The sequence below is a fragment of the Odontesthes bonariensis genome, chromosome 13, assembly GCF_027942865.1.
Source record: "Odontesthes bonariensis isolate fOdoBon6 chromosome 13, fOdoBon6.hap1, whole genome shotgun sequence".
NCBI classification, from domain to species: Eukaryota; Metazoa; Chordata; class Actinopteri; order Atheriniformes; family Atherinopsidae; genus Odontesthes; species Odontesthes bonariensis.
Window position 1 is genome coordinate 24,208,818 of NC_134518.1, and position 26,588 is coordinate 24,235,405.

Genomic DNA, 26,588 nt, shown 5'->3' on the forward strand with positions numbered 1-26,588 from the left:
ACCTATGGGTCATTTCAGTAGCCTAACCACAAAGCAGCAAACAGGTTTTCTGGCCCTCGTGACGTCATCGTGTTTTAAGTTGACAGCAGCAGCTGTTTCCGGTGCACTCGGTACCTCTTTATGAATGCTCTGAGGCGAAGCCACGCAGTTAAGTTTAGTTTCAATCCGCCTGGAAAATAAAACCAGTACAACGTGGCACTCACTGCAAGATAAACATTAACATTAATGGTCTTTACCCGTCCAGCTTTCATTTCTACGCTCCCCTGTTGCTTTTATCTGTTGTGGGGCTCCTGCGGGACGTTTTCCAACCAAATTACGTTTGGGAGGCTCGCACTTTTAAAAATGGTCCAGATTTTTAATGATTTTTACAACCAGCCCACTGGCTTTGTTTTGGAATTACAGAATATATTCAGATATTTAAGTCCGAGGAATTTTGCGTAACATATCTGGAAAAGAAGCAAAGCTTATATAAACGCATGATATCATAATGATAACATTTAGATTAAGCAGTTTAAAGCCAGCGGCTTTTGTTGTTAGTCAAAAACTAATTTATGGCCATAATAATCCTCAAAATGACGTGTGGGGTTAATAAATGTTTCCAGTCATCATGTTTAATGCAGCAGTGGGAGGAAACGCAGAAGAAGTCCGCTGGTGCCACCAAGTGGTTCAGTACAGCGTCTGATGATAAACCAGGAGGATCCTGTCCTCCACTGTAAAGCTGCGGAGACTCTGGTGGGACGGGAGCAGTTACTTTCCTCAGCTGGGGTTACAATAAGTCCAGGCTTTCCAAAGTTGTTTTATAAAAGCAACTGGAAACTTTCCCCGGGCTCTGCGTGGATCTCCTCGGTCGCCAACCTGCTCTCCAACTTATTTTACCCCACCTCAGGACTGTGATCGTTGGGTTTCTAAAATGCTCCTCAGCCGCTCTGTTGCTGTTTTCACCGCATTATTCTTCACAGGTGAGTTCATGCGTCTGAACACTTTGAAAACCACTACTTCTGTTGCCGTGTGAAATATGGCCTGTTATATCATATCACATCATGTCTAGGCACCATCCTATACGGTTAAAATGGGGAAAATGCAACAACTGGTGATAGTTTTTACATTTCACTCCTTAATCTGATGATTTCTCTTAAAATAAAATAAAATTCACTCGAAAGCAACAAGAAGCAACAATTCCTCGCTTTTAAGAGGGTATAACTATGAAATAATTGGTAAATAGTATCCATTTAATGTAGCAAAGTCAACAAACCAACCTTTCTCTGTTCTGATGTAAGGCAGTTTGATGTTTAACAGTGCATCACATCCTTTAAGGTCATGTTGTTAAGTAGCTTTCAGATCATTTAATGGAGTATGAGGAACCTCACTATAATATAATAACGCAAATGAGGGTAGACACGGACAAATGAATAATAAACATCTCAATTTTTTTCAATGTTTATCATTGTTTGACTTGTTGAAGGTCTCAACATGAAAACATGTTATGCATTAAACTGCTGGAGATCCTTCAAGTCACTCAAACTTTCATCGCTCTGCCCTGCAGCTGGGAAATAGCTTCATCTTAGCATCAGCACTCATATTAGACACAGATGAGCTGACTGCAAACGTAGTCAGCACTATGCCCCTCGGGACTGAGGAGCTCCTCCTCAACATCTCCCAACATGCAACTGGCCAAACTCCAGTCAAATGATTTTAACATTAGCAGCAGCGGAGCTGCCTCCCACCTCAGGTGCTCCTCTCTGCTCACCGGCCAGGCTGTTTAATTACAGCTCGGCTCCAATCACTGCCAGTTAATTACTGAGGAGGCCCCCCCAACCCCTGGGGCCGAATAAGCCAAAGCCTTCATTTAACCCTGCAAGATAACAGCGGGAGCAGAGAGCCACCCAGGGGCACACATGAACTCCGCTGGTGGTGTAGGGTGGTTGAAAGGCTGCTGGTTGTTTTCATCTTTGTTATTAGAGATGGATGAAGCCTCAAAGAGGTGATACCTTCATGTGGGGACTCATTCCTTTCTGCATGGACTGTACCCTGCCTGCAGGGTACGCGTCTCTGCAGTGAAGTCTGCGCTGTGAGTGACACATCGTGTCTCAGTGTTTGGAATTCTGCTCCATTTAAGCGTCACGAGAGTCTAAACCTTTCACTTGAGTACAAGTACAAACAGTAAAGTAAAAACATTTCACAGCCTCACATTGTTTCACCTCCAAGTAATTAACGCACATCCTTCAGTGTCCACATGTGTGATGGTGAAAGTTGCTCTTAGTCTCAGAGTATCTGTTTGAGCTCAGCTTGTTTATTTCCTGTGTGACTAATTCCCTGTTTGGGGGGGGGGGGGGGATCAGTCTGGGGAAGTGTTACTGACATAAAAACGCTGATGACAGGTCGAATATCTTCCAGAGTGGGGAAGCTGAATCTAACGAATCCTCATTAATACAAAGTGTGTTAAACTGAGCTTTATGTGAGCACTGTTGTGCCAAAAAACTGACAAAACTGAGCCGAAGCAAAGGAATCCAGGCTGGGACAGGGCGATGGAGGCTAACAGACCGGAAAGCTTGGCACCCAGTTCTAAACATGGAGTAATTTTGAGATTTCAAAAGGGAAAATGAGTATGAACCACAACTGCTGACACAGAAGTTTACTGTAACAGCAAAATCATGACTTATTGTTCAGAGAGAGCAGTATGCGAGCTGTGCTGCCATAACATGGAAAGTGAGAAGTGAGAAGCCCAATCTCCAAGTGACTAATGTAAACATGCTGCATGTCCGAATGTGTGGTGAAGTTATTGTCAGTTGAAATGTTTCATAACACAACACTGGGTAGAAAACAACACGTTATATAAGTCGAATGTTCTTTCTCCGCACCATCATCAGAGCTACAGTTACTCATCACAATGCCAAGATTTGATTCACTGTCAATTTTATGGGACACATTTATGGGTTTAATCTCAACGGAAATTAACACAAACAAAAGACACACGACTATAAAACATTGTTTTACAAATTTAATATCTTTACAAGCTTATTGCCCCAACAATGACCTCCAACTCTTTGAGGTTTGAAGGCCTCGTGCCGTCACTTTTCTCTTTAAATCTATTAAGAGTTTCTGGATGTGATTAAGATCTGGACTCCAGCTGGACAACTACAAAACTTCAATTTGATTATCAAAAAGATGATCAACTATTTCCTCACCATATTGGCTGTTTTATATATTGTGTAATTGTCTAGTTCGAAGGCTCCAAAGTTACCGAAGCACAAGTTTTTTTCTGCTGGATGTTTTCCTCCAGAATCCAGTTTCCAAAGACTGACTATGAATCACCAGCAAGGCGATCCTGAATCCTCACTTCTCCTTGACACACAGTCTTAGTTAAGGTGAGCAAAAGCTCCAAAAACTAACCATTTCTGTAGTTGGACAAGAAGAACGTGGGTTTGTCTCGTCAGAGGGATGCACGGTGATGGGAATCTTCTGTCACAGGAGTTTTGTTTTGAGCTTTTTTCAGCAGGCGGGTCAGGACACCTCGTCAAATAAATGGCATCAATAAGGAGGACTACATGGAGATTCTGAAGGAAACCATCTGAGAAAATCAGCTTTGGGCAGCACTGAATCTTCCAACCAGACAATGACCAGTAAACTACAACCAAAAGGGGTCAAGAAATGGTCGCAATATTTCAGTTTTTGATTGAATTTTCAGACCTTAATCCCATTCAAAATCTGTGAGAGGAACTAATAACCAGATTGATGGAGAGGAAGACTTCAACCTTAAAATGCTGGGGATCAGAGCAGAAGTGGAGTGGTCCGAACTCCCATTGGCAACTTGTCCAAAGTTAGTTAACAGCCGCGCAATCATGGGATCGTTGTGATGTCAGATAAAGGCTTTACCCTTTTTTAATGAGCAAGGCATAAGCACAGAATTTGTCTCTAACATTATGTCTTACGATGTTTATCACTTTCATGCAAGTTCCAGCTTGAACAAGTTAAAAATGCAGACCGATCTCCAAAGTTGCAGATTGCAATGATTTGTAAATTCAGCACACTAATATTACACTCACAACAGAACAGAGTGAGACATTTTACTATTTCATGATAAACGTCAGCTCATTTTGAATTTAGATGGCAGCAACAAAAATGTCTCAAAAAAGTTGGAACGAGGGCAACAAAAGGCTGGAAAATTAAGAGGTACTAAAAAGAAACAGCTGGAGAAACATGTCACAACTAATCAGGCTAATTGGCAGCAGGTCAGTGACATGATTGGGCGTGGGGAAAAAAAGAGCACCTTTGAGATGCAGAGTCTCCCAGAATTGAAGATGGATCAGCAGTCTGCAAAAACTGTGTGGAGCAGCAGTGGAGAAAAATATTCCAGAAGCAAAAAACTGAAAGCTTTGAATATATCATCGCCAACATAATGTCATCAGAAGATTCAGAGAATCTGGAGACATCTCTTTGTGCAAGGGACACGGCTGAAAGTCAGCACCGGATGGGCCCGTGATCTTTGGGGCCCGAGTCATCACTGAAATAAAGTTAAACATCATTCTGTCCTGGAAATCACTGCATGGACTCAGGAACACTTGATTTACAGGGTCTTGCATATTTTAGCAAATCAGTGCTAAACCACATGCTGCATCTATTACACCAGCATGGTTTCATAGAAGAAGAGTCCTGGTGCAGGACTGACCTTTCCCCTTTTTGAAAATATTTGACGCATAATGAAACGCCAAATAAACAAAACAAAGAAGACCCAGTTCTGTTAAGCAACTCGAACCCATTTCAGGCAAGAATGGGACATCATTCCTCTCCCAAAGGTCCAGCAGCTGGTCTCCTCAGTTTCCAGATGTTTACAGACTGTTGTTAAAAGAAGAGAGAATGCTGCACAGTGGGAAACATGGACCTGTCCCAACATTTCTGAGACCTGTTGCTGCCTTTAAAGTGAAGATAAGCTTTTCATGAAATAGTAAAACGTCTCACTCTCAACATTAAATTTGTTTCTTATATTCTATTATGAAAAAATGTTGACTTGTGTATCTTAATTCATTGGCTTTGCACTCTGTTTTTATTTCCATTCCACACAGCATTCCAACTTTTTTGGAATAAACTTAATTATACACATATTTCTGAAGGAAAACAGGATTGTTTAACTATTTGCACAGGCTTAAAACCCTCTGGAGTCTCCATGAGCCACTGATTGCAAAGCCAGACATCTATCGACTGGAATGTTCTTTGACTTGTGATTGAAAGATACTTGACGCTAGTTCGTGGAAATTACGCTGTGTGGAGAGAATCGTGTTGGCCTGTCTTGGTATGACCTGATGTATTTCAGTTGTAATCTCCACAGGTCTGGTTGTTGTCGTTTCTGAGACTGTTGTTTCAGCTGGAGCAGCGACCACAGTCTACGACACCGACAACGACTTTGTACCGGAAGATGATACTCCTCAGCTTGACTACAAAAGTGCGTATATGTAAAACACACTCACTGGGGAGGGCCACATGGCAGCATTTACCATCTGTTCACAAACATATATTTGACCTTTTTTCGTCATAAGGTGGTAGCATCCTCTGTCAATGAAGCTGTGAAATAGTGCCTTGGTTTTTGAGAGGAAGATTTTATTAGAGTATTTGTGTGACAGTGGAACAAGAGCAGTGCTACAAACAGATTAAATCTGTAAAATAATATTTATCTAAAGGATGATGCAATAATAATCGGCATCTATCTTCACTGGGTTCTTCATCCTTTCATTTTGATTCCCTTAATGGTATTCCACATTAATTATATTACGCACACAGAAACACGACAGGGGGACTTTGTTTTTTCTGTCTTACGCACACAAACACAGCCAAATCTATTTATTTTCTATAAGAATGGACATTTTGTACGATTTGTCAGTATTCATTTTCTCCTAAAGACAGAAAGAATTTAAAAAAACAATCCATTTTGGAGTTGGATACAGGGCAGATATAAAACATGACTGCTTCACACAGATGTTGATTCTCCCTGAAAATAGATCCTAACTGGTGTCATTCACCGAGACTGACAAACGGTGAGGTGGCCTGTCGCTCCCCTCGAGGTGGGGCCCACAGGAGTACGCTGGGCACCCGCTGCGAGATGACCTGCGATCGAGGGTACCGGCTGCTGGGAAGAAGCTCGATTCAGTGCCTCGCCAACCGCCGCTGGTCTGGGACTGCTTACTGCCGCAGTATGTCAAGTTTTTAAGTTATTATATGAGGATACACGTGATATTCTTTATTTTGCAGAGAAATTTCAAAATGCCCACAAGCATAGTCCATTGGGGGGGGGGGGGTATTTTGTGGGGTAAATAAATGGTTCTCTGAGGCTATTTGAGTTACAGTGAAACAGTGCCCAGTTAAAATGATTTAGCTTTTTCAAAAATATAGTGACATTATTAACTGATGACATGTTTTTTTTATATACATTTCAGAGGGGGGTGAAGAGTTTTACCATAAAGATGAAGTAATGAATGCTGCATTATTTGCTGTTAATGAAAAAGCATTTTTTTTATCCTTAAATAAGTTATATTATGCTTTGTGGGGTTTCCCCTTCCCCTGAGAAAGGGTCACCAGTCACAGAGGACACTCGTCCTGAACTGCTTGAAACACTTCGACTGTAGACCAAGATCTTATTTTACTTAACAACATTTGTGACAACACGCTCACATAATCCATGTCTGGTTTGCCCTGTGCCAAAGAATAAGCTGCTGCCTTGTAGTTTTTGGGCCTGTTAATACTAGACTAGTTTGGATGTAAATGGTAAATGGACTGTACCTTTTTGGTGCTTTTCTAGTCTAGTTGACCATTCAAAGTGTATGTTTAAACAATGTGACAGGCTGCACAGTGCTTTTATCTTCTTCACACATAATCACTCATTGATGGATGCATCAGAGGCAATTTGGGGTTCAGTGTCTTTCTCAATGACTTAGACATGAGGTCCAGGAAAGCCGAGAATTGAACCGACCGCTGATCTTCAGGCTGGCAGACTGTTGATAGTCCTGAGCTACAGCCAGCTGTCTGCGTCTCTCTCAGCCCCCCAAAAAGCTAACAACAGGTAGATTTCAGGGACGATGCGACGCATTGATCAAATGCTGCTTGGCTGAAAGATAGCGGGAGCCGGGAGAGGCTGAAATGAACCAATTTCATAACAAAGAAAACAAAAAAACAAAATATTTCAGAGAAGCACAGGTGAAAAAAGCACACCTTCATTATTTAACACTTAGTTTCACTCCATCACAAGCAGATCTTTGTCCTCTATGACTTCTGTCAACTGTTTCCACATTTGAGCAAAGCTAAAGCACCAACAACAGCACCTACACAACTAAGTGCAGCCCACAGCTCAGATTGTCTGCATGTTTCTGACGCTGCCCCCAAGTGGCAGCAAAACGCTCTAAAAAAGCCCCAAAGCGTCACTGCAGAAGTATGTTCGGGCCTTTCACACATCCACTGCGTTTCATTAATCTGCTGACAACTGAATGTGTCAATGTCATGTGTAAATTAATCCCACTGGTGCTTTTCATTTGGAGACAGAAATCTGATCAGCTCAGACACCCATACTCCTACCAACAGAGCATGTATGAACTCACATTAACTCAAGCCAATGCAGAGACACTGATTCATGCTTTTTATCACATGCAGAATCGATTATTGTAACGCTCTTCTCTCTGGTCTTTCTGAAAAGAATATTTCTCCACTACAGCTGTTACAAAACTCAGCTGCGTGTCTGCCGATGAAGACCAGAAAGAGAGCTCAGATTACTCCAGTTTTAAAATCTCTGCACTGGCTTCCTGAGTGTTACCGGATTGATTTTAAGATTCTTTTGTTGGTTTTTAAGGCTCATAACGGTCTTCGTTCAAAATATTGATCGGATTTTGTCAGGTTCAAATACCTGCAAATTCATAAAGAAGAGAGAGAGAGACGTTTAGGATTTTTTATACTCATGAGGAGAGCTGATGAGGAGACAGCTTTCACCGCTTCATCTTGCATCACTCTGCTGTTTCCTCATGCCTCCTCCATTTTATTCAGAAGTGGGTGTGTACAACAGCTCTCAAAAGAGAGGAAAGGGGGATCCAGTTTCAGGCCGCATTCCTAACAGTGGAATTTACGACCTTCACACAAATGAGCAAAGCACAACTTTGCTTAAAACTCTTAATAAATACAACAAACAGAGTATATATGGGATAACTAACATAAAATGTATTTACAACTCAACAGATTTGCTTTTGATTTATGAACCTCCTAGGGCCCTGCGGTCCCCAGAGGCTGGTCTTTTATTTAGAGAGAAAAGTGTTCAAAAGTATTTGTCCTGATATGATACTCCTCTACAAAACTTAACATAGACATATTATTACAAACCAATATATTAGCATTATATGGGCTCCTTAAAAGAGTAACTCATGTGGAAGTTGTATTGAGGAAAACTGTTCAACTGCTGATTACAGCTGATCCCAGCTGTGTGGTTTGATTTATCAGCTTCTCTTTGGTATGTTTGATATGTGGCTGTACTGCCCCCTCTCCCAACAAACTATGTGTGTTTATGGTGACACTTCCTCAGAGGTTCGTTGCCGTGTGCTGCCCCTCATCCCTTACGGCAGATACACCTGCAGCCAAGGCTTTGTTGTGGACTCCAGGTGTGATTTCACCTGTAAGCCCGGCTATCGCATCGAGGGCGAACACACACGCACCTGCCTGCCTGGGGGGTCGTGGAGCGGAGGGCAGCCAGAGTGTTCAGGTACAGTTTCAGTAAAGACGGCCTAATGATCAAACTTTAAGATGCTTTTAGAAATTCTACGAATCTCAAATTTAACTTAAATTCAGCCCATCTGCGCTGGTGTTTAGTTTCCCCATTTTTTCACATACCACACTTCCTATGAGTCCAAAAACAAGCATATTTCCTGTTTTTCTGCTCTTTGGACTTGATCCAAACTTCAGTCAGTCATCTTCCTGTGTTCATACTCTTTGTAGCTGCAGCCGATCCTAAAACATGCTGTTAGTTAAATCAGTTTCCTTCCTGTAAGGTCTCCTGTGTTGAAGCTTCCAGTTGTTTATTTCAGATACCGATCCTCCAAAGATCAGGTGTCCTCCGTCAAGACTCAAGATTGCCGAGCCTGGAAAGCTCACTGCTATTGTGACCTGGGACCCTCCCTCTGCCACTGATACTGCTGACAAATCACTTGAGTATGTTGCTCCTTTCCTTCCCTTTGCTCCCTTTTTTCTTTTACATTTTCAGATTAAACATCTGGACTTATTCTTCTCTTGTCCCTCTGTAGTGTGGTGTTGGTAGGCCAGCAATCAGGCACTGAGTTTAAAGAGGGAGCAAACATTATTCGATACAAAGTGTACGATCAAGCCAGGAACAGAGCTGCCTGCAAGTTTTTTGTACGTGTTGAGGGTAAGCTGCCAAACCTGGATTTTTTTTTGTTGTTGTTACAAAATGGGTTTAAAAGCTAGACAGGGAGATGAAGCCAACTTTATTTTCCACTGCATTCTCCATCCAGTGAGGAGATGTTCAGAACTTCCTCCACCTATACATGGCTACCTCAGCTGCTCCTCTAATGACAATAACTACGGTGCAACGTGTGAATACCACTGCGATGGAGGATATGAGCGCAAAGGGGGGTCGACTCGTGTCTGCCAGTTTAACCGCAGCTGGAGCGGAGGCCCTGCTGAGTGCATCCGTAAGTACCGAGTCACAGATACGATGTAAAAGTTCACGTACCAATAAACCAATCTAAAAACACTCGATTATATTCCAAAGGGGTCAAACTCCCCTCAGTGTCACATGACAGATCCGAGGAGCTTCTTTATTTACTCATTCCTTTTTTGCTTGGGAAAGTAAGAGAGGCTTAAAGAGGAAATGTCCTTGGAGGCACCTAAAAGATATGACAGAGACCACTGGTTTGATCTTGAGCAGTTGATTGTAATTCATATCTAGAAAGAATACTTAAAGAACTCATCTTCAACTACTCATGGGATGAACCAGTGTTGTGTCTACACATACACAAACAACTTAGCAAAAATCTGTTTTAAATTGTATCTTTAGGCACGTTGTTACTAGCAGCCTGTCACAAAGATGCATCATTTGTTCCCATTTCTTTTTTTGCATCCATGAAAAATGACAAAGCTTACACAGTTTAACAGGCATAGAATAGGGTTTTTACACCCAACAACGTGATTCTCAAGGAACTATTAGCCGGAAACTTGGAATATCTCAGCATGTTGTCCTTAAAACATTTGAGAAAACTGGATAAGTGGAGCCCTGAGATGAACTGACAACTTGTCCAGGGTGAACCCTGGGAACTAAAATGGATAAAGCAGGTATAGAAAATAGATGTATGGATGGACATATGTAGGACAAAGATGAAGTATTAAGGAAGGGAAACAGGGAAAAAGTGCTGAGGTATGCCAAATGACACAAGAAGTGGACTGAAAATTAGTGGCAACAGGTCTTATGGAGGGATAGATCCTCCCCAGAGATTATTGAAGCAGTGTGGGATCATCTTGACAGAGAACGGAACAAAAGGCAGAAAACATCCAAAGAAGAGCTTTGAAATGTCCTTCAAGAAGCCTGGGGAACTATTCCTGAAGACTACTTAAAGAAATGAGAAGGAAGCTTGTCTAAGAGTTCTGGCTATGTTGAAGGATAAAGATATTCATACCAAATACTGACTTCAAAGCTCATTAGAATTGTATCAACTCAGTTTTTGCTTCACATACTATACTTCCAATTATGTTTACTCATTGCAATAAATCTTAAAGAAATTATTATATAAAGAAATGACGTGGGGGCTCAAGGCTTTTGGAGAGTACTATAGTGAGAGTATATTTGCAGGATATAACTGTGACCTTGTGTTTGTAGCAATGGAGATCAAATCCGATGTGAAGACAGTTTCTGCTCTCCTGGATCAGTTCTATGAAAAGAGGAGGCTGCTGATCGTATCTGCTCCCAACATATCTGACCCAGACTACCAGCTACAGAACATCATGATACAAGTAAGAAAGCAACATCTCACTGCTGCTCACATGATCTCCCTGAAGAGTCTCTACAGAGGTTTGATGTACAAGAAAAAACGGTGAAAAGCTGCTTTTCTTTGCTTCCACCAGAAATCCGACTGTGGATTAGACCTGCGACATGTGACGGTCATCGAGCTCCTGGGCTCGCCGCCTCAAGAGACAGGCCGCATTAAAGAAAGTCAGCTTCACTCTGAAGTCATCGAGGGTTTGAGGTGAGAAAGATGCGTCATCGTTTAGAAATCCGACCATTTGGGGTTTATACTGAGAGAAAGAGCTCATTGAGATGAAAAATTCCCTCCTGAAATGGCTTTATATGACTTCCAGCCTCATTAACTGTGCAGAGTAGTTTCACCTCACTCTTTAAATGTCAAGAGTCTTCTAGTGAAAAAGAGCCTCTTCCTGTGTGACTTTAAAAGGAAGAAATCTGCTCCAAAGTTGCTGAAAATAACAACAGAATCACTGCACGTTTCGCAATGATGGGATTTTAGTCAGTATCTGGCTTTTGGTCTGAAGTTTTTCCGAGAGTGCCGCAGTTTGGTGCAGAAATAGGCACAAACGTATAGAAGCTCATTTATGTTAGAAGAGGCACACAGAGGGATTTTTTTTTGCAATTTGAGTAAGGGGCAGCGCTCAGTTTTTCCAGACTGGAAAAATCTCCTAACCTTCAGTCTCTCCACTGACACACAAGTCCCACAGTTTACACTGCGCCTCACACAGCGTGCACGCCGACACGCACTGAGCTGGGCGGGAAATCAGAAACCACAAATAACAGAAGAAGACAAGGGGAATGCTTCTGTCTAAATAGTTTTTTTTTTTATCATCAACAGGATTTCTGTTTCAAGACTCCCATGTTTTGCTCTGACAGAGAGAGCTTCACCATCTTAGTTCCTCCACCGCTTCCAGTTCACAGGACTGGAAGTTTTTCATACACTTAACGCCAACATATTTGTTTCAGACATTTTCCAGTGGAATACGCGGGTATGACTTTGTTCCATCAGATGACACGTTGTCCTGGTCCAGATGCAGCAACACTGTCCCAAACCATGATAATACCACCACCGTGTTTCATGGATGGGATTTTCCTACTCAAATGCCCTTCTCTGAAGACGGGCGGCAGTGGTTTTCACAGTGCAGCCCCGTGATGCACACCAGCACTGAGATGTGTGATTCTGTGAAGGATCTCTGTTGGTTTTTCACTCCTAAGGAGGGTAACAACTTCCTCCACAATCTGTTTATCAATTAGTGGAGCCCAAACTCTTCAGAGATGGATTTATAACTACTCACAGCCTTACGAGCTTCAACAGCTTTCCTCAAAAATCTTTTGTTTCTGCCAGGATGAACTTCACAAACGTGTTGGGAAGGTCAGACTTAAATAGATTCCTGTTCTTTAAATAAAAAGAATCGCCCACTCACACCTGATCATCATCAAAATCTGGCTCTTTAGCAGCTGAATGTTCTGCCATGTGCTCCAGATGGTTGTTTTTTTTTTTTTCCCTTTGTTTCGTGTTCATCGGCTCCCCCTTACACATTTCACAGCTTTTTAACGTTCCCCTAAAAATAAATAATATCCATTTTTAATGTGTATTACGTTTCTCTGCAGGCAAATATTCAGAATCTCCAGATCCTACTTCAGCATGCTGCTGCTGGACGAGCGCGGAATGGACCGAGAGCGCTTCATTACCCCGATATCTTCGGATGAGCTCTTCTCCCACGTAGACAGCTTCCTGCTGGATGAGGAGGAACGGGAGAAGCTGGAGCTCCACAGAGATTTCTGCGAATAACTTAATAAACCCCTCTGGCTGCCACATAGATAAAGTCATCAGTTTTACTGAGACAAAATGAGGAAGGACAAACAACCAGCAGGCAGGTCCAGAGGGAGTTCCTCAGGTTCAAATGTGATGACTATATAACACTGAAGTGCTGGCACTGTTTGCTTGATGACGAAGTTATCTTTTTTTAGTATAGCAGCAAATTATGTACGAACACACTATGAACCAAGAATATTGAACATCTGACTGGTTACCCCCACTTACACACTTTTTATATAATCTTGGTGAAAACAGGAACCTGTGTGGTCAGAAAATGACCTGCTGGACTCAAATATTCATGCGATGAGAGTGGAGACGAACACGTGTTGGTTTAGATAACTTTTATTGGGTCGACAGAATACTCGAGGCAATGTGACTGCTCAACCTCCGAAGAGGAATTTACAGTTAAAATCTACATTTAAAAACAGAATGACTTCATTTCAAATAAGGACTTTTAATTCAGGTTATATAAATATGACATCAATTGTGTAATTTAAGTAAAATCAAAGAGGTTGAACAAAGGATAACTGGTTGGATGCTACGCCAGCATTTCTGTATAATACCACTTTTAAAGTGTTAAATGTTATTCTGTACACGATTAGAAAGATCAATGTGGTGCGTTAAGACGTTTCTGTGCTAAGTGCTGTGCATGAGTTTAAACTGCAGAAATACATACAGCCTGGTTTTTAAAACAAAGTGACGGTGTGATGATCTTAAACATGAACGCAGTGTTGTGATGTTTTGGCACGTTATCAGTCTGCGGTCACTGAGCTAAAGATGAGCTCCACGCCGGCAGGCGGGAGTGAGCGGATTTTTAATGTAGGCCAGTGAACTGTGTGACTTCAGCAGACGAGCTTCTGGTCTGATAAGCTTGCGAAATAAATTTAATCCACAGTCATGTTTATCCCAGAGGTAGCGGCTTCAGTTTTAAGATCATTTGAGGATTCAGTCCTCTGCTGTCCTCATTTAGCCTTTCCCTTTCCCATCGTGGAACGCAGCGGAAGAGTACCCTCTGCCCACGAGTCGGGGTACTGCATCATCTTCTGCCAAAGACTGACCTCCTCTCCCACCGAATCCAGCTCCACTTCCTCTTTTTCAATTATTGTAGTGCCTGCAGAGGTGAAGATTACACAAAGGAAGCAGAATTAGTCTGATATGATTAATGATGGCAGATTCGTTTTTTTTTTTTTACTAAACTTGTGTTCAAAGAAAGGGGGGGAAACAAGACAAATGAAACCATGTTATCAGACAGGCGGCCATGTTTTTACAATAAACCAAACAGAAAGAGGAAGATACGCTTTTTAGACCCACTGCACACCCTGTCCTGGAACCGAAAAGGTTAGACTGTACAAAGTCCACCTTGGGATGTTTATCAGGTATTTATACAAACAGTGAAGCAGGTTTAGATAGCCGTGATCCTTCTTGATTTTTTAATACTGGCTGAGCAGAGTGAAAACATCCAAAAGTTACGGCTGGGTTCCCTTTACGCGCTTCCTTTGTGAGCCGAGTGAGAAAATATCAGGATTTAACCTTTTCCGGAGCTGAGGCGGAGTCCTCCCAGGAATTCGTTGCTCAGCATAGCCTCTTTGTCCCACACTGTCAGCTCCAGACACATGCCCCGTAGCTGCTCCAGAGCCAGCTCCTTATACACAAACGTGCTGTCATAGTGCGGGTTCAGGCTCTTCTTCACAACTGCAGTCTTTCTCTTCGAGGTCTTTGCCTTTGTTGGGAACAAGTAGCTGCAGAGCCACATAAAAAACAAGTTCCATTAAAAACAAAAGCTCGTCTTAAAACTGTAAGTGAGGCTTTGAGAGGTGATCGTTCATTCACCCTTTCACAAAGCTGTCGGATGTGCCTCCTGGTTTCATTGCCGTCAGATTCTTTGCCTCCTTAATGAGGATGTGCAGCTCTCCCCCCTCCTCAGGCGCTGCTTTTTTGCCTAAAGAGAAGACGGATTGTAAAATATTTGAGGCAAAGTGTATCTGACAAAGCTAAAAGCATTTATCTTAGTCGATTTCTTTTCACCTTTGACTTTCACAGCATTTCTCTTTTTAGGGGTGACGTATTTCAATGAGATCACCAGCTCTCCCTTGTACTGAGTAAAAGCTGAAGTTGGCACACGGGCGGCTGCCTGTTAAAGAAAAGTCGATTGTATTTAGGACATAACAAACCAGACCAGAGCTGGATGACGGAGGGTGCTGCAGAGATCTATAACGCCAGGCAATAGCCTCACCTTGTTTGGCCCACTCACTGAATTTGAAATGAACTGTACGAGTATAAAAGCGCAGCTACACCTGATTTCTGTCCAAACTAACACGGCTTCTTCTGAAGCTTGGCTGAACTTTGTGAACTGAAACCTCAGTTAAAGCAGGTCTGCAGCAGCAGGTTTCAGTGAAACCTCAGAAACAGCTGCCTCTAACAGGAGTCGAGCTGTAAACCAAACCGCAGGTTCAGTTTAAACTGCAGCTTCAGAGGGGTTGATTTCACAGATGAAACCTTCAACTTCAGCCAACCTGGAGACAGACTGCTAACCTTCTTCTAGATGTTTTTGCAATTATCTACACTTAAAGGAAACACAAGCCATCCCCTCAAAGCTTTGGCGCAAGGATATATACTTCTAGTCGCACTGGCTACATGTACTTGAGCAGCAATTTTCTGCCTACTGACCTTTATCTGAATAAGTTAATATTTCAGATATGATGTGTACATAGATTGCAGATATTACATTCATCCTCTGTGACATTTTACATGTCACAGAGCTATTAATGACTAGTGCAGTGTTTGCACTCATCTAAAGTCATAACCATTTTGTTTTTTTCATGCATACATTTGATGCTATTCCTCTATTATACAAGTGAGAGAGATGCATCAACATTAACATGCCAACAAAGACAGAAAAAAGCCGTCTTTCTAATAAACCTGAATGCAAACATGGCAAATTTTAAAAGAGTAACCTGCTTTAGACGTGTTTAAAGAGATACAACGCGATCTGTATAGTCAGTACAACTAAAGAAGAAGAAGAAGAAATCCAGTTCCGCTGATCTACCTTCCCCATTAGCTGCATGCAGTCTTCATTTGAAGAGTCGAGGTCTTGGCAGTCCAGAGGGACTTCCACCTCTCCCAGGAAGACGTTGCGACTGAGACGACCATGATGCCAGACTGATATCAGCATGGAGCGGGTGACCAGCTGAGAGCGGCTGATGGAGTACTGGTTGGGATAAAGAGGATGCGACGATCAAAGCCCCATCTCTCTGCTGATGCAGCGGTGGAACATTTTTATGTAATTTTAATGGTCTGGTGATGAGGGAGTTTTAAATAAATCATAGATCACGGACTTTGTTGGAAGCTGGACATTAAATATTTAAATCATTGCCTTCTTTCTGATGTTAAACCAAACTGATGCAAAATTACAGGATAACTATCTACTGTATGGATTTATCCAGCTAATTTCCCTGTCAGCTGTTTTATTTGTCTCTATATTTAAGCCGATGCTTCTCTGGAAGCGGACCAAAAATCTGCAATGTCAATATCATTCTTAAGGTCTGCGGAGGTGTGGTCATTATTTGCAGCGGGCATAATTTGAGGAGCCCTATCAGGGAGTGTCGTTCAGACGACACAGTAAACCATCACACCTTTAATGTTTCATTGTAGACGGGGTTGATGGTGTTTTTCTTGATGCCGGTCTTCTTCTTGCTTTGGCGAGATTTGTCAGGGAGCAGATAACATTTAACATAGCTGAAAAAAAACAAAAGGATGTCAGACTCGACTTCTGGTTTCCTGCTGCAATTCCTGACTAAATGTTGGGTGGGAGAAAAAAATATCTGCTGACATCCAATTTCCTGTGAGGCTCAGCTAATCACCCCTGGGATGTGAGTATCGAGACTGTGTAAACACAGCAGCCTCTTATCTACACTGATCAAAGCTGAGCCATTATCGCAAAGGGGTGTGTGTGCACTAGAAATATGCATGTGAGACATAATCAGCTATGCTGCTCATGGAGAATGAGAGTTTGAGCACAGTTTTGCTTCACAATACAGCGAAACTTTGGTATTTACGGGTTGGAAAGCTTCCGTGAAGCATCGCCGTAAGCCAGACCGTGGCACTCCTTGATGAAGACATGGAGACTCTTGGTGTGTTCGTTGTAGCTCGCAGAGAAGGAGACATCTCCGCTCACCTCCACACTGTCAAAGTCTCCCGCTTCACTGTAAATACTCATCATGCTGCCCAGCGTGCTCTGCACAAACAGACAGGAAGAAGCCCTTTTACTAAGCCTGCATTTGTTCCAGGTTTCATCAATTCAAAAATAAATAATAATTGGAGATTTGCTACAGGCTTAATGCTGCAGATCACAGTTTAAATAGACAAAAATACCATAAAAACGATGATACAACTTATCAAGAGAATGCCAATTGATTAGCAAACAAAGAAATAAAGTTGAACAGATTCTTTCAACATCTAAATCCAGAGTGAAACAGGAGTCGTTTTAGCCTTCGCTTTGCTCTCCTCTCAGACTCTTGTAACTCAGAAACTATTTGGTAGACTTTGCACATCAGTTTTGCACTTTCTTACTTGAGGGAGGATTTCCTGAGGTTAAAGATGCTTGTTTAGATTAGTTCAAATCAGTCCTGCTCTGAAACAAAGCCAGCTGCTCTACAAGTTGTGAGATAAGTCAGTGTGTCGTTACCTTTGAGCTTCGCAAGCTCGAGGAACTCGAGACCATCGTCCTTCTATGAAAGCTTACCAAGCTGTCAATATCCTCCTCATCCTCCTCCTCTATGACCTCCTGCAACACAATTTAAATAAATAATAAACAAAAGTAGCAGGATTATACAAACACAAATGAGAATCTGTGAAATTTCTGAAGAAAAAAAGAGAAAGAAACAAATCAAATGACAAAATGACACAAATAAACTGAGCTGAATCAGAGTATGTATTTCATTTATCAATAATTGGTATCTGACTCAAAGGAAGTTAAAAGAAACAATCTCAGTAAGGCCAATGAGGAAGTAACATAGACCTTTGTGCCCACAAGCAGCCAAATATGTTCATCCAGGAACACAACGATAGACTTTAATAGCCAGAAAAATATCAAATGTTTGAATCAACATCAACTATAAACAGCAGCTTTGGTATCGGACTCTAAAATCATTCCCATTCTGGGAAGGAGGAGCCGTGTCCAGCTGTTTCTGTTACTTTTCCAAACAGAAGGATTTGAGGTGCAACATTGCTTTTTTTTTTTTTTTTTTTAAACACATCACGTCTCCACAAGCTTTATCACAGCTGGAATTGCACTTCACATCATAATGTGATCTATTAAATATGATTGATCTCTGCTGTAAGAGGACAGCACGTAGGATGATCTAATTCGATTGAGTCTAAGGCGTCTGATATCTTTGGGATATTCTGTTGTCCATTGGAGTCTGTTTGGAGTGCACACTTTGCATGAGCCCAGCTCATACATCTCAGGTAGATTCCATAAATGTGCTGCAGCAGCAGTTTTCAGGAGAGAAGAAGTAGAGACTCTGTAACTCTGGAGGTTTACCTTAAAATTCCAGCTCCGTGCACAAACTGGTGGCATTTCTATGACACCGCAGCTGGAAAGCAGAGCTGTGCAGATACAGACACAATACTAATGGTACAAGGCCTGTCCATGAAGAGCCGAGCACTCGCCCTTCGATTATGTCATGTGCCCTCACAAAGGATTCTTGTATAACATCCTGTTAACTCAACAGTTGTTGTCACTTATGCTCTTTACATCACTGCCGCCGGACAGTACTTCTGAATATTCTTAAAGATTCTCTCACTAAAATGGTCAAATTGGGAATCATCCAGCTATCTATCATCTTCCACTTATCCGAGGCTGGAGAGGAGGGAAACCCAGACATTCCTCTCCCCGGCTCCTCCTGGGGGATGCTGAGATGTTCCCAAGCCAGCGTGGATAAATGTAATCCCTCCAGTGAGTTTTGGGTCGGGCCCAGGGGTCTTCTCCCAACTGGATGTGCCTGGAAAACCTCCAAAGGGAGGCGACCAAGGGGAGGTGAGCTCCTCACCTTATCTCCAAGCCAGGGCCCAGCCACCCTCCGAAGGAAACTTTACATCAGCCACTTGTTTCTGTGATCTCGTTCTTTCGGCCTCCGCCCAAATCATGGAGCAGGAAAGTCGGAGGAATCATTGTTTCTTTTTTCTGCACATGACGTACCTGCAAATCTAAGCCTGGTACGGAGTGGCTCCTGTTGCCCATTGAGATCTCTGGTGCGACACGTAGGTCCAGTGTCGATACGGACTCTGTAATGATCATATACACCAGCAATTAAACTAAAATCTTTCACCAAAGCACACGTTGATATAAAGATAAGAACCTGACTCAGGACCTGGTCTAGGGTCTCGTTTGGTACTCTTCTTGAAGAGTCTATCAACTTCAAGCTCAGGGCTCAGAGCGACTGGTTTCACTTCCACGGCCTGCAGCGGCAGAAAAAGGAAAGGTGTGGTTAGAACCGAACAATAAAATAATCAAAGACAAAACAAAATTATCTTACAATGTTAGCGCTGGGGCTGGCACCGTCAGTGGTGACGACATCTGCTTTGACGACATCTGCTTTGACTGGGACAGTCAGACTGGAAACACTGGATCCCACCGGGCTGGGAGGCACTGAATCGTGCTCTGATCTGGTTGATAAAATAAATCAACGGCAAGTTCAGCTTGAATCTGCAACTTTTTACTTTTGACAAATACACAAGAAGCTGTCACATTTAGCCTTGGATCCATTGTGTAGAGGGTTTCTATCTCTGAGGATTTCTTATGTGTTTTGCGACGCATGAACCGCATGAACAGGACGGCACTTGATTAAATTTCCTCGGCAGAGATTTGGAACTGTTGACCTTCCTCAGGGTGAAGTCTGGAAAATGCCTAAGCAAAGCCAAAACTGGCGAGAATAACGAAGAAAGATGGTTTGTGTGCGTGTGGGTGAGCAGGACTAAATGCTGAACTCTCAGCTGCTGATGCTACTTGGAAGTTAGTGGAAGGAGTGACCAGTTTACCTCGGCTGCTCGGGGGTGACGCGACCAGATTCAGTCTCAGTTTTATTGCTCGCTATACTGCCATTTTCTACAGACTCTGTGTCGCTGTGAGCTGGCTTTGACGAGAAGCTGTTGCTTAATTCAAGCGATTCCCTCGAAGTAACGGATCCTGAAGTCTCATTCGAGTGGCTGAAAATGAAAATGGGACAACAGGTTGAGGTATACCTAAAGCATGTTTGGGAAAACTTTGCATAATTGGTTAAAAAATAAAAATAAATGAAACACACCTTTTGCTCAAAGGCTGATTTTTCAGCCTGGGCATAGGCACAGGTTTAGGGGGGTCTGCAACATTTTCAGCGATTCTCAAGAGCATGTCTCCTGCCGTTTCACGCTTCTTCACTGAAACGCCGCACAAAAATAAGCTGGTAAACGTTAAAATTCCATCATGTCACTGCAGTTTTTCACATTGTTCTTTGTTACTGTTGAACTAAAACAACAGTGGTGTCGACATTCCTGGTCAAGGAGCTGATACCCACTTCCTGTTCCCGTACTCACACGGCGGCCTCTTTTTCAGGGAGACCCTCACTAGGTTATGTCCAGGAGCTGTAGTGAAGCGGTTGATCCTTTTATCGTAAAACCAGTCCCCCGTCTTCTTCTTCATATCCCTACGAGCCAACATAAACGCTCCGTTGAAGATCGAGAAGAAGCAGAATTTGTATTCGCTCAACATTATCAGTCACTGCAAACAACTACAACAATGCCGGCTTGTCACAGACGGTGCATGTATGGTTATGTATGTCTACATAGTAATTATGGTCAGTTATTGTCTGGTTACGTAGATAAGCAGCACTGTTGATATAAGTCTTGTCACGCTCACTCTAAAGAAACAGCCTGGAACACCAATGGTGAGGTTTTACATTTAAATATTTGACTTTATGATTTGATCAAATTTAAGATTACAAACACAGGTCAAACCTTTTACTTCTCCGACTTCTTTTTGAATATTTGCTGCCGTAAGTTTTCTCTGAAATACCTCATAAGAACAAGGGTTTTTACACTGTGTGAAAAGTGATTCATAGCCACGAACATGCCCACAGATGATGCTTTTTTGTTTTTTGTTTTAAATTTAATCCTTGTCACATCCTTCTGGTGCCAGAAATGTTCACATGTGCACCAAATGGGAATTAATCTACTTTAAGATGTTGTTATGACCAAATGCAGTTTCCTCCAGTCTGAGCAACAACCGGTTAAAACTACATAGTCCAACTGTTTAAAGACAAGAGCCAAAAACACAAATGTTAGTGTTTCAGGCTTGTTCATGCCAAGAGGGCACAAATAAACGCGGGACTTTTAGTGTATGTTTGTCGGCAAACCAAACAAAACGGCTACCGACAGACAAGCTGTTTCAAACTTATATACCAGCCGGTGCGCAACATTGAACCATCTGATGGGAAGTTTTAAAAAAAAATCTGAAGCAGTGGGGTGTCACGCGGTGCCAGCTTGTAAAAATGTAATTCTTGTCAAAGCCAGTTGGGAAAAGAGCAAAAAAAAAAAACCGATACACCCAGCAAAGCCGTTTTTATTTGTTCTTCTTTCCAGTTCTGATTTAATTGTGGCTGTAAACAGATTTCTGTGCCACGAGACAGATGTGCGCAAAAACTCACCGGCCAAAAAACAAAAACTAAATCCATTGAATCTCAGGCCGCACAATCACTCACTTGGAAATGTCGAACCATTTGTTGTCATGAATAGTCTGAGATCTGATCGCTAATCAGGTCCACTGAGAACAGACAGAACAGAAAAGGTGGTAAACTGATCCGACCGGCCAAAAAAAAAAAGAGGGATGGAAATTGCTCAGTATTCTGAGGGGGATCGCAGCCTGTTAAGAGCAAAAGAAAACTGGCTACAGGCCAGTAAAATGGCAGACTGGGGTCTCAAGCCTCAATGAAAAACTCTGATCCTGCGTCAGAGGACTTTATCTGACAGAAAACACGATTACACGCATCTACAGATTCGTCTGGGTGCAGATTTTTCTTTGTATAAACGCCCGTCTTATCCATAACTTGAATCTCAAGCCTCACAATCGCTCACTTGGAAACGTCGAACCATTTGTTGTCACGAATAGTTTGAGCTCTGATCACTCATCAGGACCACTGAGAACAGACTCGTTGATACAATCAGCGCTAACACTAATCAATTCCAGCCTCTGTCCCAGACTCATCTAACTGTGACTTGTATTTTGTACAGTATGTTTACAGTAGCTGCAGCTTCTGTTAAAACTGATGGGTTGTTCAGTGCGGAGTCATGAAAACTTAGTTACCACCCTGTCGTCTACGAGCATCGACTCCAGCCTTAAACAGGTTGATTGTGATTTCACATAGACAAGTTCAGCCCTGCATGTATGGAAACTGGCTCCTATTATAGCATCAACTCGGTGGATTGCACGTATGTAACTTCAGACGTACAACTTATGAGGAATCACTGCAGGCCGGCCTCATCCAACTCGCTGTGGCCACCACAGATGCAGCTTGAAGCCTGGCTGGATGGATTCTCTCTAATCTCTAGAGAATCCAGCTTCCTTGGAAAGGTACATTTCCACACATGAAAACAAGGTCTGGTTGTTTAAGAGAGGCAAACATCTCTTACGATTCTTTGGTACACACGCTGCACAGCCAGGATCCGTTGGGCAGGACCGTTTGGCAGTTGCGGCACACGTAGTGATGGCACATCTTACACTGGCTGGAGAAAACCGTCAGACGGCTCAGAGGCTCCTGACATCGGCCGCAAGTGTGCTGACTGTATCTTCCACTGCCACGTTTGGCTCCTTTCCTCTTAACTTCCAGAAACTCTGACTTCAGCTTCCTGAGAATGAAAACACGACAGCCGTCACACACCCGAGTTTGACATGCGCTTAACGAAAAAAAAGGGACATACATTCCTCAAATATTAATGTAGCACATTTAAGTTAAAATCAACTAACTGTGGCACCTGATCAGTCATACTGAGCTATAGCACGGTGCGTGTAGTGCAGACTGCACCATAGAAGTCATTAGATTAAGATACAATGTCTTGTATCTTTGTTGTTTAGCTTCTAGTGTAAATTTGAACTGTAAACTGTTTAATCTGTTGTGTTTTTTTTAAATAATGCTTCCAGATTAATACTGCGTGTTAGCATGCCAGGGTGGCGTTTTACACGAGAACAATCTAAATTCAACCAATTTTAAAAATACACACACAGCTGCTGCTGCAAAAGCCAGCAGGAAAGGCTTAGAGATCAGACTCACCACTTTTTTGTTTTTGACTATCTGTCAGTGCCAGTATGTGGAGCAACTTGACCAAATGCTTCCTGTTTCTAGACTATATACAAAAACATTAGTTTTACACTAGTTATATTAATCTAAATACTGTCACCCACGACGACATGCGTGATGAGGACGTGGTGTTGAATCAAAGTGAGGAGTCTATGCAAATTGTTAGATTATCACAGCTATTTGCCTTTTTACAAATGATCATACTGAATTGGACTGAACTGAACAGATTTGATACAAAGTGGAATGAACTGGACTGTACCTGAACTGAAAGTGCTTTAGTTTTTTGTGAAATGCACAGAGATGGCTTTTGTTATGAAAAGGCACCACACAAATAAACTGAGCTGAATTATTAATATGAACCTAACAATCACCTTGAAGGTCTTACTATATGAGAAGCTGACCCGACAACATTTGTAACATCCGACACATTTTTTGGGCACTTGAGGAAGGTAACAGGAAGTGCTCTTTCCTCACCGTACACGCTGGTCCTCAGCCTGCCTCAGCTCCTCGTCCCGCCGGAGCACCTGCAGGATCAGCTCTCGCTCCGACTCAGACAGGAAGCTCAGGTTAATCATATCAAGAGCCTCCGGCATTGTGCTTTTAACCAAGAACCGTCAGTGCAGATCAACGTGCTGCTGTTGCGTTAAGATGAGGTCCCTGTGGAAAAAATAAAATGCCTTCACATTTGGTTAAATCTCACTGCAGGCAAATATGAAGCTACTTCATGTGCATGTCATTGAAATATAAAAACCTAACCAACAAGACATTTTCCCATGACATGAGAGGCCAGACATTAGTCAGCGACTTAGGAGCAAGTTCAGTGCTCCAACGATGGAAAGATTAGAAATGAGCAGACAGAAACAGGATACTGGAGGATTTAAAAAAGAAAAAAACACAGCCTGGGTGAAAGGTTGTTTAAAATGAGGCCAGGCAACGACAACATTAACTCATCTATCATAGAGGGTTCCCACCCTCTAAAGACACAGAGAGCCGGGTGGAGTTCAGCAGCTCAACCATTTGTTTAAGCTTAAGATCAGCATGTCATCTGTCATGTTCGCATCTGACATTTAAAATGCTCCATTTAAATCACATGCAAGGACATTTAAGTAAGAACAATAGAGCTTGCTGTCAGCTAGACAAGGAGAGGTCCATTACTCTCAGCAGGATGCAAAACCAGAGGATCGTTTCCTCATTGTTTGGATGCTTGGGGCAAAAGATAAACAATACCTGAAAGGCAACTTCTACTTGGGTAAAGTATGAAAGCCTTTCAGGAAATGGCGTCTGTTTCAGACCACGGACACTAATTCTAAGTCAACGAGGAGGAAACTGCATTTAAAAAAGTCAAAGGTTGTGCGAGCTTGTGAATAAAGCCAGCAACAAGTACAGATTTGAATTTGAGCAACGTCACAGTTATTACAACCTTTAGAGTTCATCAATTCATTGTCATTCTAATTTAATTGATTAATTTAATCGTCTACCACCAGCCTCTAACAGCGTTGACGTACGCTACGCTACTAACTTAAAATACGTTGCTCCAAATATCCACCTCAGGGATAAAGTTATCTGCTCGGAGACTAACTTCAGTGTGTGATACTGAAAGGAAATGCAATTATTTCACTACGCAGTTAAATCGTAATTAAATACTTGTGCTTACCGAGGTGAATTATACACACCTGTTGGTAAAAGTCGACCACACTCCGGCTGGCTGGGGTTACTCCGGGAGACAGCCAGATATTCCTGACAGAAACACAACAAAAACTGTTAAACAGCAGCAGGCGCGCTAACTGCGCTTCAAAGTGTCGTGTAGCAACAAGCAATTACTTCTTCTCTTTCTCGGGAAACACCAAAAGCATAACCGCACCTCCCTCTTGTTTGCTCTTCTCGTCTCCAGTCTCCTAAGCTATACTTTTTTTTAATGTGTTACTGGCGTCCCAGCAAGTACCGGAAGAAAAAAGGAAAGTTTTCCGTGATCGAGCAGGAACTCCTCTCCACGTTTTCCATGACAGGTGCATTTCCTTGGCTCGATCTACCATTCAAATGCTGAATGTGGAAAATCTGACCTACTGAAACGGTCCAATAATAATTAGCTCCGGTTCCCTTATCTTCCCAAGCAGTTTTTTTTCTCTCTTATTCTTTCTTTGGTTTGGAAACTTGGCACAGGGACGTGCAAGACTCGGTTTTCTCCTTTACTCTGTGGTCAAAACGTTAGTATCGAACAGAAAATGGGAGCCATGCAATATCTAAAGTAGAATAAAAAAAAAATAATAAAAAAATGGCAAGGCAATTTTATTTATAGAGCACAATTTGTACACAAGGTAATTCAAAGTGCTTTACAGCTACATAAAATCAGAAGAATGCAATAAAATCATTAACAAAAATTAAAAAAAAGCATTAAAAAAAATAAATTAAAAAATAAAAAAAGCATAAAAAAACATTAAAAATAATCATTAATTAATTAATTAAAAAGTGAAGAGTGCAGATAAAATACTTTCAGGTGTCATATGCACAGCTAAACAGAACTGTTTTCAGCCTGGATTTAAACATTGTCAGAGTTGAGGCCTGTCTCACATCTTCTGGAAGACTGTTCCAGATGTTAGGAGCATAAAACTGAAACGCAGCCTCACCTTGTTTCGTCCTGACTCTGGGCACCAGCAGGAGACCCCTCCCTGAGGTTCTCAGAGCCCGAGTTGGTTCATATGGCTCTAACATGTCAGAGATGTACTTTGGCGCTTGACCATGAAGAGACTTGTACACAAGCAGAGCTATTTTAAAGTCTATTCTCTGAGCGACAGGAAGCCAGTGCAGAGACCTGAGCACTGGACTAATATGGTCGTATTTCCTGGTTCAAGTCAGGACTCGAGCAGCAGCGTTCTGGATGTACTGCAGGTGTCTTACAGCCCGTTTAGAGAGCCCAGTGAGCAGGCCGTTACAGTAGTCTAACCTGCTGGAGACAAACGCATGGATCAGTCTAAGTCTGGTTTAGACACTATTCCTTTGATTCTGGCAATGTTTTTTAGATGGTAAAAAGCTGCTGCTGTTACTGATTTAATGTGGCTGTTAAAGTTCAGGTCTGAGTCCAATATTACTAATTATATTATTAATTTCTAACTTGATAGTTAGGTTTTAGAGAGAGAGACTCGAGGTGACTGATAACACTTTCTCTTTGTTTCTGTGGGCCACAGACAATGATTTCAGTTTTGTCTGAGTTTAGCTGGAGGAAATTGTTTTGCATCCACACACTGATCTGTTCGATGCAGCGACACAGTGTATCTACAGGTCCGTGTTCTCCTGCCGTCAGTGACACGTAGATCTGAGTGTCATCTGCATAGTTGTGGTAGGACACATTAGAGCTGCGTATTAGCTGGTCTAGTGGAAGCATGTACAGATTGAACAATACGGGTCCCAGGATTGACCCCTGGGGAACCCCACAGGTCATAGCCATTTG

General features: G+C 42.2%; 2 protein-coding genes across 5 annotated transcripts; one reads left to right on the forward strand and one right to left on the reverse strand.

The window, feature by feature from the left end:
• Positions 1–674: 674 nt before the first annotated feature.
• On the forward strand, positions 675–13,511 carry srpx2 (sushi-repeat containing protein X-linked 2). Its single transcript, XM_075481718.1, has 10 exons — positions 675–959; positions 5,324–5,437; positions 5,991–6,182; positions 8,549–8,725; positions 9,048–9,171; positions 9,264–9,385; positions 9,492–9,671; positions 10,853–10,986; positions 11,098–11,219; positions 12,608–13,511. The coding sequence occupies exons 1-10, from the start codon at positions 911–913 to the stop codon at positions 12,786–12,788; spliced, it is 1,395 nt and encodes a 464-aa protein (XP_075337833.1). The 5' UTR covers positions 675–910; the 3' UTR covers positions 12,789–13,511.
• On the reverse strand, positions 13,142–25,198 carry sytl4 (synaptotagmin-like 4). Of its 4 annotated transcripts, none has more exons than XM_075481716.1 (18): positions 25,005–25,198; positions 24,817–24,880; positions 23,618–23,800; positions 22,479–22,694; positions 20,388–20,497; positions 20,120–20,231; positions 19,854–20,021; positions 19,352–19,481; positions 19,187–19,274; positions 19,015–19,100; positions 17,500–17,598; positions 16,871–17,049; positions 16,448–16,550; positions 15,862–16,023; positions 14,841–14,946; positions 14,646–14,754; positions 14,346–14,554; positions 13,142–13,926 (listed from the first exon to the last, which is right to left on the reverse strand). In XM_075481716.1, the coding sequence occupies exons 3-18, from the start codon at positions 23,734–23,736 to the stop codon at positions 13,778–13,780; spliced, it is 2,145 nt and encodes a 714-aa protein (XP_075337831.1). In that variant the 5' UTR covers positions 23,737–23,800; positions 24,817–24,880; positions 25,005–25,198; the 3' UTR covers positions 13,142–13,777. The 4 variants fall into 4 exon arrangements, with proteins under 4 accessions (XP_075337831.1, XP_075337828.1, XP_075337829.1 ...); XM_075481713.1 differs by having other exon boundaries at positions 24,965–25,198; XM_075481714.1 differs by having other exon boundaries at positions 24,798–24,880; positions 24,965–25,198.
• Positions 25,199–26,588: the final 1,390 nt, after the last annotated feature.